The 15000-nt window shown below is 34.4% G+C and overlaps 1 protein-coding gene across 1 annotated transcript in view; it reads right to left on the bottom strand.

Moving 5' to 3' along the window:
- Window positions 1-15000, bottom strand: part of LOC115215434 (cilia- and flagella-associated protein 65-like) — a 1408515-nt gene that overhangs the window by 584911 nt on the left and 808604 nt on the right. Inside the window, exon 25 of the mRNA XM_029784597.2 lies at window positions 8596-8748. Within this exon, the coding sequence (XP_029640457.2) occupies window positions 8596-8748 (153 nt within the window). The remainder of the gene's footprint in view (window positions 1-8595; window positions 8749-15000) is intronic.

The raw sequence follows: 15000 nt of genomic DNA, 5'->3' as shown, positions 1-15000 counted from the left end.
CCATTTCGCAGAAACCTGAATAAGTGGAAATCTGAAGGAGCAATATCTGGTGAATATAGAGGGTGGGGTAACACATCCCAGCCGAGATGCAGCAATTTTTGTCTAGTTCCCAAAGCATCAAGTGCCGAAAATGAACTTTCTTATCTTCCATTTTAAAGGGTTACAGAATTAACACAGGTTATAGGAACATAAACCTACTTCCATGAAAAGATAGCTTAAACTGTGCACTAAATGGAGGTGTAGTCAAATGCTATTTTATGGACTCAACCATGTTCTAAAATAAGTCGAAATGTAAGCTACTATAAATCGGTATGAACTTTCCGGACAACCCAATATTATAGCATGAATTAAATTTTCTGATGCAGAAAGGGTCTCCTGTTAGAAAGTGTCTATTATGATTTAAATTCATAAGCTGCACCTTCATTAAAATCAATACAAACTTCAGGGTCAGAATAAAAACACTTTTTTGAATGTTAGTGTTGTGGGAAATTTCATTCTGGTTAGTGATTTCATTATTGTTTTTTTTTACCTTAATTATCTCGTTTCAGGTACTCTTTTCATTAAAATATTAAAATGCACATCCAATTTAAGCCAACAGACTGAAAGTAATAATTATAATTTACTTCTTGCTCTCTACAGCATACAAGAACAAATAAGTCGTTTAATTTGTTACAAGTAGAATTTGTACAATTTTCATCTATTTTAGAAACTTGGAACAGGTGAATTCATGAATTAAAGAAATTGTTACTTTAATTGATTGTAAATGAAACAGAAGGCTAGCATGGCTGTGTGGTAATTAGTTTGCTTCCCAAACACATTTTTCCAAATTCAGTCTCACTGTGTGGCACCTTGGGAAAGCATCTTCTACTAATAGTGCCAAGCCAACCAAAGCCTTGTCAGTGGATAAAAGCTAAAAGAATAGATATTCAGGAATTCCAAAAGACAAAAGGTACTTCAGATATATATATATAATATATATATATATGTATGTATGTACATGTATATACGTGTGTATATATATATATATATATATATAATATATATATATATATATATATGTATGTATGTATGTATGTATGCATATGTATGTATGTATTTCGGAGATGTACTTGCATAGCAAGTGACCTGATCTGAGATCGTGTACTGAAAGAAAAACAGTTGCATCAAGGAAGGTGTTTATAAGCTGTTTAAAAACACACAAAAACCATTAGATTCACTTCAACATTTACATTTAATTTGCCAAAATATTTTCGTCGCTTTGAGACTGTGACATGTTCACTGACAAAATTCCAGACAGAATTTTGTCATTGAACATGCCATGGTCTCAAAACGACAAAAATATTTTGTCAAATTAAATCATTATATCATGAACTTAATTAGATAGCTGTTTCTGCTATAAGATGCAGTGGACACATAGGTGAGTACTTGAATATATGAAAGAAATTGTTCTAAACAGTGCTCAGGTGAACTACAACTAAAGCAAAAAAATGAAAAATCATCAGGTGTACTGTTGGCGGATTTCAGGAAGCACAGAAGTTTTGAAGGATGCACTGTCTCAACAGCTAACGAGTGATGCAGGTAGTTTATTTCATGCTTCAACAATTCTGACCATGAAAAATTGTTTCTGAAATTCATGGGCACTGTGTTGTTTTTTGATTTTGTGAGCATGTCCACAAGTGTTTGACATATGGAATTCAAAATGGTGCCTAAGGTTGTTATTAGAAAGATGGTGGATAATCTTATGGGTGTCTACCAAGTCAGTAGCCAGATGTCTGAGCTTCAATGTATCCATGCTGAGAGAAGCAAGACGTTCAGAGTATGGTTGATGCCTGATGGCGGGTATTTGTTTTGCTGCATGTTTCTGAACCCTTTCCAAGAAATTTATATTCTGAGCAAGATACAGGTTCCAAACTCGTGATACAAATTCTAATATGGATGTACCATTGTGATACACAGTTTTAAATAGATAGCTGGAGAGTGGCTGACAAAGGTCCTACCAAGTGATGCTAGGACACCCTCAGTTTTCTTGACAATCTTAGATATGTGGCTTGTCCAGTGCAGATCACTGTTTACAATAATACTCAGATCACGTTCACTAGAAGATTTCTTGACATTGGTATTGTTGTGGGAGTATGTAAAGGCTGGATTTTTCCTCCCAAAATGCATGGTGATGCACTTGTCCACAGCTAGCTTTAGTTGCCAGTCAGAAATCCATTGCTGCATTGTGTTCAGGTCTGATTGCAAGAAAGCTCTATAGCTTTTAGGATCAGTTCTTTTTATTTTGAGGTACAGCTTAATATCATCTGCATATTTCCACACCGTAACATTCTTCAAGTTGGCATCTATGTCATTAATATATGCAACAAACAGTAGGGGTCCAAGAACGGATCGCTTTGGTACACCAGAAGTCATCTCGTAGGGTGAAGAATGATGTCCTGGAACCGTAACTACCTCTTTCCAACCAAGAATGAAGGACTTCAGCCAATTATAGAGTTCATCTTTCACACTCTTTGCAAAGAGTTTTTCCATGAGCCGTTTGTGTGGCACAAAATCGAAGGTGTTAGCAAAGTCAAGGTAGATAACCTCCATCCATGAGTCAACATCATTAACTCGGGTGATGTCCTCAAGAAACTCGTGTTGGCCACAGCAGCTGGAGTTGGGGATAAATCCAAATTGTGAGGGTTGACTAAGGCTGTGAAAAGTCCAAAAGTTCCAAAGTGTTTCTCTGACACAGGACTCCATCAGTTTGGCGATGCGGCTAGTAATGCTGACTGGACATATAGCTTCATCGGACCCTCAAATATGAAGTGCAATTTATTTGGGTAAATGCATAAATATATATATATATATATATATATATAGAGAGAGAGAGAGAGAGAGAGAGAGAGAAGCATTATTGATAAGAAAGTCAATATAGATGTGTGTGTGTGTGTGTGTGTGTGTATGTGTGTGTGTTTGTATGTATGAATGTATATTTAAGTAGATTATCCTTATCATTATATTTCTGCTTTTCCATGCTTGCTTGAATCAGACAAAATCTTATACATACAAATGCAAGAGGCTTCTTTCAGTTTTTGTCTACCATAACCATCATTAGGATCTGGTGAGCAGAGGATAATTGTAGACACTTACCCAAGGGCCTATGCAGTAGAACTGCACTCTGAAGCATTTGGTCAGGAGGCAAACTTTTTAAGGTAACTATACTTATACTTATATACAATGCCTCTGTGTGTGTGCATGTGTGTGTGTGAGAGAGAGAGAGAGAGAGTTTGTGAGAGAGAAACAGAGAAAATGTGTGTGGACAGACAGGCAAATAGACAGTCAGACAGATAGATATGAACATATACAAAAACATCCGTACCACAATACATACCTAATTTCATACATGCTTTCACATCAAGATTTTACTCACACACACATTCCTTTAGGAACAATTACAGAAGCAAACTGCTTTGGCTTCACACATTTGCTTGTTAAAGTATTATTCAATATCACATAATCTTAAATGGAATACATAATCTAATATTAAAGTATATAAGGGGAATAATAACCCTTGTAATCCTCACACAATGCAGGGCTATCACATGTTTTTCCTAAAACCCATTCAGAAAAGATTCCAAACAACATTTATAGGAAATGTAAGTCATATAGATTTTACAAGCTCATCTTCTCACTTCCTTAACAATGGTTTATATCTCTGTGTGCCTGATTCAGCTGATGTGTTTGTACATTAGTTTGTGTGTGTGTGTGGTGTGTGTGTGTGTGTGTGTGTGTGTGTGTGTGTGTGTGTGTGTGCATGCATGCGTGTTTGTGCCTTGACATTAAGCACTGATTTTTAAACAAAATTACTGGTTATACAAATACTGTTGTTTGTTTGCAGACATCTGTACAAACATTGTTCTGTCATTGAACCATTTCTACATGAAGAGCGTGGGAGAATATCATCTTGTTTGGAATCAGGTGAGGATTGGTAACAGGAAAAGCATGTGGCCATTGAAAAATCTGTTTTGATGAATTTCCTATGATCCATGTTAGCTTAGAAAAGTGGGTGTCAAAATGATGACGATATGAATGGTTCATGCTTGCATACATCAGAGTTTATTGAGACAGATTTTCTGTGGCAGGATGACCATCCAGCCACCTCACAGAATTTTGCAACCAAAATACAATATCATGAGACATGGATATACACATGCAAACACACATACACATTACAGGCTTCTTTCAGGCTTTGGTTGGCCTGGGGCTATAGTAGAAGGCACTTGCCCAAGGTGCCATGCAGTGGGACAGAACTCAGAACAATGCAGTTGGGGAGTAAATTTCTCATCCTCACATTCATGCCTACACTTATATACATATATGTGTGTTTGTTTGCTTGTGAGTGTGTGTGTGTGTGTGTTGTGTGTGTGTGTGTGTGTGTGTGTGTGTGTGTGTGTGTGTGTGTGTGTGTGTTTGTGTTTATGTGTGTGTGTTTGTGTGTGTGTATGAATAAAGACAGATAAATACAAGCATATACAAAAACATGCATATGTTCACAAGACATACTTAACTTCATACATACTTTTACAGCAAGGTTTTATTCACACACGCATTCCTTTAGGAACCATTACAGAAGCAAACTTCCTTGGCTTCACACATTTGCTTGTCGAAGTATTATTCAATACCAAATAATCTTAAATGGAGTCTATAATCTAGTGCTAAAGCATATAAGGGGAATAATAACCTCTGTTATCCTTTCACAATATAAGGCTGTCACCTATTTTTGCTAAAACCCCATTACTGAAATGCCATTCAGAAAAAACTCTGAACAATATTTATAGGAAATTTAAGTCGTATAAATTTTACAAGCTCGGCTTTTCACTTCCTCGACAATGGCTTATACCTCTGTATGTGTTTGTGCATTATTATTTCCATTATTTTGTTCCTAAAATCTCACATTCTTCATTCACCTCGTAACAAATAGGTAGTAAATCCAATAGCATTATCTTTGTATTAATTCATTGTGATTTTAGCAAAAGAGTGATAAGATATTTGCATTTTACTTTTAGTATTTGGTACCGGTTTTTTTTTTTGTGACAGTAGCAACTTTTATGAGTGTTTGTGTTTGTGTGTGTGTGATTTTAATTTTAAACAAAATTACTGGTGATACACAAACTGTCGTTTGTGTGAAATCTTCTGAACAAACATTTCTTAGTCACTGAACCATTTCTAAATGAAGGCCTTGGGACAGCCCTTCATCATCATTGTTGGAACCAGGTGAAGGTTGGTAACAGGAAAATCATGTGGCCATTGAAAAAAATTATACTTGAGGAATTTCCTATGAATTTCCAATGAAAGCTTGGAAAGCTTGGTGTCAAAATCATGATGATAAAGCTGACTATGATAATATATGAGTCGTTATCATCATCACTGTCATCATCATTATCATCATTTTAACATCCAATTTCTACACTTGCATGAGTTAGAGAGCATTTACTGAGGTAGAATGTTTCTGGTCATGTGCCCTTCCTGTTACTAATCCTTATGTGTTTCCAAGTATGCTAATACTTTCCCATGGCCAGACATATTCTTACAGAATACTGAAAATGAATGACACTGCTAGTATGACAGTGACAATCATTTCATAACCATCATATGATGACAAAACAAGGAGACATGCACACACACTAATGTTCACTTTCTCTCTCTCTCTTTCTCTTTCTTTCTATCTCTCTGTCTCACACAATCATATTATATACATATATATATATATATATATACATAAATAGATAGATAGATAGATAGATAGATAGATAGATATATTGTTTGTTCCTTCTCGAGCCATGCCTGGCTCATAGGGCCGGTTTCTCAGTTTCCTTGGTGTATAGGTTCCCCACCTGGATGGGACGCCAATCCGTCACAGGTGAGCTGCAAGATGCAGGAGGAAAGAGTGAGAGAAAGTTGTGGCGAAAGAGTCAGCAGAAGTTCACCATTACCTTCTGCATGGAGCTTAGGTGTTTCGTTCATAAACACACACATTGCCCAGCCTGAGATTCGAACCCGTGATCTCTCAACATATATATATATATATATATATGTGCCTCCAAACACACACACACACACACACACACACACACACACACACACACACACACACACACACACACACACACACACACACACACACACACACACACATATATATATATATATATATATATATATATATATCCACAATGGGTTCTTTCAGTTTCTGTCTACCAAATCCACTCACAAGACTGGTTGTCCCAAGGCAATGGCAGAAGACACTGAAGAAACCATGGAACCATGTGGTGAGGAAATGCACATATGTACAGGCATACAGATATTTATATATAGACAAATTTTTTTACATAAAGCATTAAAAAAACAGAATTTTAAGGGGAGAATACATAATTTTATAACATTACAGCTGTTTCTGGAAGGTCAGGATTGTGTAAGAATTGTAATGTTCACAAATACCAGATGGAATGTGCAAAAAGTCATGGATATGCAACCAGTAAATGGTTGCATTGAGATATTACCATATCACTGTCCTCCTTCATCAGGAAAAAGAATTGGTAAAAGCAGTTCACATAGTGGTGTAAGAGATTTAATGGTTGAAGGGGAGAAGAGAAAGAAAAGGAGTAAAAGACAGGGAGAGAGAGGATGTAAGTGACTTAGAGAGGAGGAGTAGAGAGTTAGAGCAAGAAGAAATACATGGCAGAGAGAGGGAGGGGAGGCTAGTAATTGATGGGTGGATATAGAAGTAGAAGAGGTGAATCGGAGGGTGGAAGGGAAGGGGTAAGTTATTGTTGTTGTTGTTAAGCAACAAGATGGGTAAGCGTGATTAGGTGATGGTCTAGGGCTTAGGGGCGGGAGACCCCAGACCATTAAAAAATCTTTGGTTGCCTTGTTGTAGTCGAGGGCTCTTCGTTGACACATGACACCACTGGGAGGTGGCCCTCAAAGTTGCTGGAAATGGAGATTTCCAGGTCCAAATTCTTGAGCGGCAGGGGTAAGTTATGGTCAGTATGGTGAAAAGAAGTGGTACTGGTGGTCAGGTATGTCACTCAGCAGAGCTAAAAACATATTTCCAACATACTGAACATATGTATGCGTTTATATGCCTGTATATGTTCTGCATTCTTTTATTTGGCCATTTGGCTGTGGTCATGCTGGAGCACTACTGTGTAGCAAATGTGTTCTTAGAATGTACTGTATGATTTACTATTGTACCATTAACTTGCAATTTCTAGTATTGAACCTCAAAGTGACAAATAGAAATCACTACAGTCCTGAGCTTAATTATTTTGTTTGTTCCTTCTCGAGCCATGCCTGGCTCATAAGGGCCAGTTTCCAGTTTCCTTGACGTATAGGTTCCCCACCTGGATGGGACGCCGGTCCGTCGTAGGTGAGCTGCTAGATGTAGGAGGAAAGAGTGAGAGAAAGTTGTGGCGAAAGAGTCAGCAAAAGTTTGCCATTACCGTCTGCCAGAGCCATGTGGAGCTTAGGTGTTTCGCTCATAAACATACACATCGCCCGGTCTGAGATTCGAACTCGTGATCCCTCGACTGCAAGTCCACTGCTCTAACCACTAGGCCATGTGCCTCCACTGAGCTTAATTTCAGTGTGTGCAGTCTTTTTAATGCAGACTTTGCTTCCAAACATGGGCTTCAGATGGTGAGTAATATCTAGCAACCCATCCCATGGTATTATTGCTTTTTAGGTAAATGTTAACCCTGGTCATGCAGAAGGGATCAAAGCCATTCCAGCTGTGACAATCCTATGTAATTTTCTAGAATTGCATTATCTGATGGGTCCTGTTTTTTTTTTCATAATAGTAAAGTATGTGATATGAAAAAGTTTTAGATAAATTGGAACAGGTATGGCTATGTGGTAAGAAGCTTGCTTCCTAACCACATGGTTGCAGGTTCACTCCCTCTCTGACACCTTGAGCAAGCGTCTTCTACAATAGCCTCGGGCTGACCACAGCTTTAAGAGCTGATTTGATAGATGGAAGCTAGAAGAAGCCTGTTGTACACATAATCTATGTATGTGATATATGTGTTTGTGTGTTCATGTCTGTGTATGTCCCTCACTACAGCTTGACAACCGGTGTTGATGTGTTTTCATCCTCTTAAATTCGTTGTTGAGCAACAGAGATAAATAGAATAAGTACCAGGCTTAACTTAAGAAAATAACTAATGGGATTGATTCATTTGATTAAAAATTCTTCAAGGTAGTGTTCCAGCATGGCCACATGGTTCCAGGTTCACTCCCTCTCTGATACCTTAAGCAAGTGTCTTCTACTATAGCCTCAGGCTGACCACAGCTTTAAGAGCTGATTTGATAGATGGAAGCTGAAGGAAGCATGTTGTACACATAATCTACGTATGTGATGTATGTGTGAGTGTGTCTTTATGTTTAATGATGATAACAAGTAAAAGATAAAAGAAGAGAAAGTTGGTTGAGCAACCTTGTAGGTGGCTCCTTTATCGTCCAATTCATTCCATGTTCAATTTATCCTGTGAAGCTGAAACAAATTAAGATAATGAAAAGGAGGACACTGACGTTTCTGTCAGTTTAAAAACTTACTGCTAGTTCACCAATTGTTCCATAGCCAACAACTTTTATTTCATAACAGATAGTAATGTCTTTGGTTCTGGGGCATTCTGCAGGCCATATGAACAGATTTAGCAGAAAGGTCTTCTTGCCCACAACCGTTGGAGAAAATACAATTCTGTTACACTGAAAATGCAAAAAGAATAAAATAAATATCGTTAATATTGGTTTCAAATTTTGACAATTTTGAGTGGGAGGAGTAAATCAATTACATTGACCCCAATATTCATCTGGTACTTGTTTCAGCGACCCTGAAAGGATGGAAAGCAAAGTCAGCCCTGGCAGCATTTGAATTCAGAACATAAAATTAGAAGAACTCCAAGCATTCTGCCAGTAAACTGCTTTAGAAAATATTATTGATATTGGTTTTAAATTATTGGCACAAGGCCAGCAATTTTGGGGGCAGGGTAAGTCAATTACATTGACACCAGTGTTCTACTGGTGCTTATTTTATCAACCCTGAAAAAGAATGATAGGTAAAGTCGACCTCAGCAGAATTTGAACTCAGAATGTAAAGACAGACTACATGCTGATCCCGAAAGCATGAAAGGCAAAGTCGACCTCAGCGGAATTTGAACTCAGAACGTAACAGCAGACGAAATACCACTAAGCATTTTGCTCGGCGTGCTAATAATTCTGCCAGCTCACAGCCTTATAAAAATATTGTTAATATTAATAAAGCTAAATGTGAAGTATTAATTTGTTGTAAATTTTCTATAATTATGTTAAATATAAAAATCATTAATGTCATGTGCAAGCAAATATGACCTAGTAACATGTAGTATATATTTGTTAATTGTTTTGTACAGAGATTGTCAGCCCTCTAAGGGGAATATCTGTAATGCGATAGCTAGAAGGAGAAAGGGCTGCACCATCACTCTGCTGGTTTTCTATCTTCATTTCCTGGATAAATGCTATCCAGGACAGAAATCAAACATATGACTGCACAGTAACAAGTTCAACACTTTAACCATTGTCATACACTTTCAGTGGTTAAACTCTTATGCAATTAGATCAATATTACGTGCCGGTGGCATGTAAAAAGCACCATCCGAACGTGGCCGATGCCAGCACTGCTACTGACTGGATTCCGTGCCAGTGGCATGTAAAAAGCACCAAAATATTGTGGCCATTGCCAGCCTCCTCTGGCCTCTGTGCAGGTGGTACATAAAAAGCATCCACTACACTCATGGAGTGGTTGGTGTTAGGAAGGGCATCCAGCTGTAGAAACACTGCCAGATCAGACTGGAACCTGGTGCAGGCAACCTCCTGGCTTCCCCGACTCTGGTTAAACCATCCGACCCATGCTAGCATGGAAAACGGACATTAAACGATGATGATGATTAGCATTGCTAACAATTCCACAAAAGGATTGCTAAATAAGAGGTATATGTAAATGGCTGTACATATTAATGCTTTTAATTTTCTTTTCTTTTTTTTTGTTGTTTTTTGAAAGCAAAACAATGCAAGTTATAACAAAATATGTCAATTCTTTGTACTTTTACTTTGTACAATGTCTTGTAACTTAAATTGCTTTGGCATTAGAAAATAAATTAAAAACATTTATATACATAAGAAATATTTCATGCAGACTATCCTACACATTTATACAATTCTATATACAAATTACTGGTCTATACAAAGGCACAACTATGGTTGTATGGTTCATGAGTTCAAATAGAAGTTATGAAGGTTCCAGATTTAGTTTGATTTGGACACCTTGAAATTTTTCTATAACACAAGAGCCCAGACTTGTTTTACACACCCAGTTGCTATGATGCAATTGTTATACCTTCTCTTGAAGACGTGATAATTTTAATGCACCACACATTTATGATCTATTGGTATTTAATATTCTCTTAATTGTCTTTGATGTTCAAAGACAAGAATTGATTACTATGAATTATTTCTCTTGGCTCGTTTTCATTTCATTTAGGAAGATTCAAAATTATATCTATATATATATAAAACTCAATTTGTGTGTGTGTGTGGTGTGTGTATCTGTGTGTGTGTCTGTGTGTTTAGCTTCCCGACACATCTCCTCCTAGCCAACAAATCGTAGAACCACCAAAAATGGGTCACTTAAAGTTTAGGCGAATGAAAATTGAACTGCGATATTTCTGTTCCGAAATTCATCTAGCAAGTGCAAAAATTGATAATGTGTTTGTTTAGGCCTTATCCCATGCACTGAATAGTGAACTTTACTCAGTCAGCTGTTTGACGGGAACTGTGTTCACCATGTGTGCAAACATGCGTAAATTGCATGAAAAATAAAAAAAATCAAGATATAAAAATGAATCGCCGTAGAAATTCGGCAAAGAAATGAATTTTCAGAATGTAGCCTGGAGGGTTTTTTCGTATTAAAATATATATATATATATATATCATCATATATATATGTATATATATATATATATCATCATATATATGTATGTATATATATATATACATATATATATATGAGAGTATGATAGAAGAAGGCTAACTCTTCCTTCCGTAGAAGAAAAAATTCAAATCGGACCATGTTAACACCAAAAATTATTTACATCAAAAAGGTGCCTTTTCCTTTGAAAATCCCTATTTTTTACGATGTTTTGACTGCTTGATCGCCATTTTTTGGTGTATTTCACTTAAAGAGAATAACAAGCTACATACTGCCAAATTTTTACTTTTCAAAAATTCCAATTCTAAAGGGTCTAAACAAACCGCAACGCCAAGCGATACTGCTAGTAGGCTAAAAATGTGTTCTATTCTTTTTTGTATATGCATAAGTGAATCCTGGTGGAGAGAAGATAGTGAAAATGCGGCAGTGGTAGCATCTATTAAGGCACAAACAGATGTTCACAGCTCTTATCTTTAGATAAACAAGTAGTCTATTCTTCAGCAGCTTGTCAACTATCGAGAATTGAAGTTCATAAGATTATCTTTGATTATTTCTGGAAGTGAAGATAATTTAAATAAAGTTAGGGTTTATGCTGTATAGTATTTAATATATCTATATTTGTCTTCGTTGTGTACACATATTGTCTTTGTTGAGTATATGTATATATATAAGTATATGTATATATATATATATGTATGTATATATATATATATTATATATATATATATATATATATATATATATATATATATATATACATATATACAAATTAGAAAAAAACACCTTTTATCAATTCAAAATGAAAAATTAATTACAACCATCTAGAAAATTACATATAATAGAAATATTAAATTTAGGATAAAAAATGATATACCAATGATTAAGTAATGTGCAAAATAATAGATAAAACTTATATATACCCAATATATATGTTTTATTTATTATTTTGCACATTACTTAATTATCGGTATATTATTTTTTATCTTATATTTAATATTTCTATTATACGTAATTTTCTAGATGGTGTAATTTAATTTTTCATTTTGAATTGATAAAAGGTGTTTCTTTTCAAATTTATATATATATTATATTTTGGGAAATTTGATTTAGTATTTCTAAATTGAATTTTTCCCTGTAAGTTTGGAATACTATTCCCTCAATTTATTATTATCATATATATATATATATATAACAGGTTTCTTTCAGCTTCCATCTACCAAATTCACTCTCAAGGCCTGAGACAGTAGTAGAAGACACTTGCTCAAGTTTCCACGCAATGAGACTGAGCCCATATTTTGGGGAAGTAGTCTGTATCTGTGTATGTATGCATGTATACACAGACATTGTTTATTTTCTCCCTCTCTCTATCTATTTCTCTCTCTCTCCCTCTATCTCCCTCTGTCTCTTCCTGACTTTGTTTCTCCCCGTCTCCTATCATTTGCCTTGTACACAGATTTAAGTGTAACATTTAAGCACAAACATTACAAGCAGTAATAATATATCTTCTTGCTATCTTTATAGCTGAGCCACAGTAAACATATATTGTTCCTGAAACTAATTTAGCATCTAGTTCAAACTATTTTATTTAATCATTAAATCCTAGCACTCTTTTAAGAAAACCATATAAGAGGTTTTTTAATTTTAAAGTACATCTCATTCAGCAGTTTCTCAAATTTTATGATATATTGAGAGGTTGGTTTATGTTTGCTTTAGCAGCTGATCGTGCTTCAATTTATGTCTTTAATTATCTTCATCTAATTTTATTTCTTTTACTTTTTGGCAATCTAAGTATTTACTTGGCGATGCTTATAAAATAGTTATGCATTGTATTTGATTCAAAAATTACAGAAAATAAAGCAAAAACACCAGTGCAAACATGAGTACGTGTATGTATGCTTGTGTGTGAATGTGAATATATGCAATGTCTGTGAATGTGTGTATGTACGTTGTATGTATTTATGTATGTTTCTTTGTATGTATTTATGTATGTTTGTATGTATGTATATGTAGGTATGCTTGTATGTAAATGAGTGCAATGTATGTTAATGGTACTACAACAATAAAATCACTCTTTGTTATGTAATGTGTACACACTTATGCATTTTTATACATTTTTTTCTTTTTCATTTACTCTGCTATATAAGTATATATATATATATATATATATATATATATATATATATATGTGTGTGTGTGTGTGTGTGTGTGTGGTGTGTGTGTGTGTACGTGTGTGTGTGTAGAGCAGGAAAGAGCGATACATAGATATATAGATATATATGTATGTGTGTGCATACTTGTATGTATGGAGGTATATAAAGTATATAAACATATATGTACATATATACATAATTACACATGTATTTATCTATGTATGTATATTCATATATACACACACACATGTGCGTGTGTGTGTGTGTGTTCATATATACATATCTATATGTGTGTGTGGATATATATATATATAGATAGATACATAGATAGATATACAAATGTCTCTCTCTATATATACATACACATATATATATGTGTGTATATATATATGCGTTTGTGTATTTTATAATATGTATATGTACATATATGTATGCATGTGTATATATATATATACACACACACACATATATATATATATATATACATATACATATATATATCTGTATATACATACACACACATATATATATATATATATGCATGTATATATACACACACACACACATTTTTATATACATGTTGGCATGTGTATCTGTATGTGTGCATATTTGTGTATTCTTATGTGTGTACATAGATATATTTTTATGTTTTTTCACTGCGTTTGGTTTTTGTTTTGTCACTCGCTTATACATGAATGTTTAAGTAAGAGATAATTATGGTTTCTCTCTTATGATTCAACAACACTTGTGTCAATACAGCCTGTGTTTTATGAAATGAACAGAGGGATTTACTAAGATTTTCAGACAATCAAACAATCTTCAGAAAAATCTTCTCTCATTTTATTATGTTTTATCTGTTTGTTTGTTTGTTTGTTTTTTTCTTTTTGGTTTTGTGCATGTTTTGTTTTAAATTTGTGTGAGATTATTTATCTATTTTTAAACGTTATATTTTATTTCCTAGCAGTGTCTTTTTTGTTTCTTTCGATTTTTGTATATTTTTTTATTATTTTTGTTTTTAACAACATCAGGTTTATTGTGAGAATATATTACATGGGGGAGGATGCATGAGTGTATGTTGCCTAGCAATAAAGGCAACAAGATTCAGTTTTTCATGCATCTTTTATTTATAAGATTTAATGGGTGGCATAAAAAGACAAAAAACAAACAAACTAAAATAATAAAAATAATAATAATAATAATGATGATAATGATGATGATGATGATAATAATAATATAATAATAATAATATAATAATAATAATAATGATAATAATAATAATAATAATGATAACTAATAATAATAATGATTATGATGATGATGATGATGATGATAATAATAATAAAAATAATAGGCTGTGTGGTTAAAAAGGCTCTTTGTAACCTTCTGATATTAGGTTCAGTCCCACACTTTGGCACCTTGGGCAAGTGTTTCCTATTATAACCCTATGCAGGCAAATGATTTGTAATTGAATTTGGTAGATAAAAACTGTGTGGAAGCTCTCTCTACTCTCTCTCTCTCTCTATATATATATATACATACATGTATATATATATATATATATATATATATATATATATATGTGTGGATAGATAGATAGATTGACATATTCTGATTTAAACTGATTGGAAATGTTATAATATACGCATATGATAATACATTTCATGTAAAAGAAGGGCTACAGCAAATATTCTGCTTAATACCAAAGATTTGCACAAATCAGATCACAAGGAGGGGTAGTGGAGAAGCATCATAACCATGTGTTGAAAGAAATTCGTTGGGATTTGAATAATTCACTCTTGAAAATGTGGATGTTTCATTCATCATCCTTAGTCAGGGACCCATTGA

The sequence above is a fragment of the Octopus sinensis genome, linkage group LG9 (genome assembly GCF_006345805.1).
Source record: "Octopus sinensis linkage group LG9, ASM634580v1, whole genome shotgun sequence".
In the NCBI taxonomy this organism is placed as follows: domain Eukaryota; kingdom Metazoa; phylum Mollusca; class Cephalopoda; order Octopoda; family Octopodidae; genus Octopus; species Octopus sinensis.
Note: the sequence above shows the minus strand (reverse complement) of the source record. Positions and strands in the feature narration are given on the sequence as shown.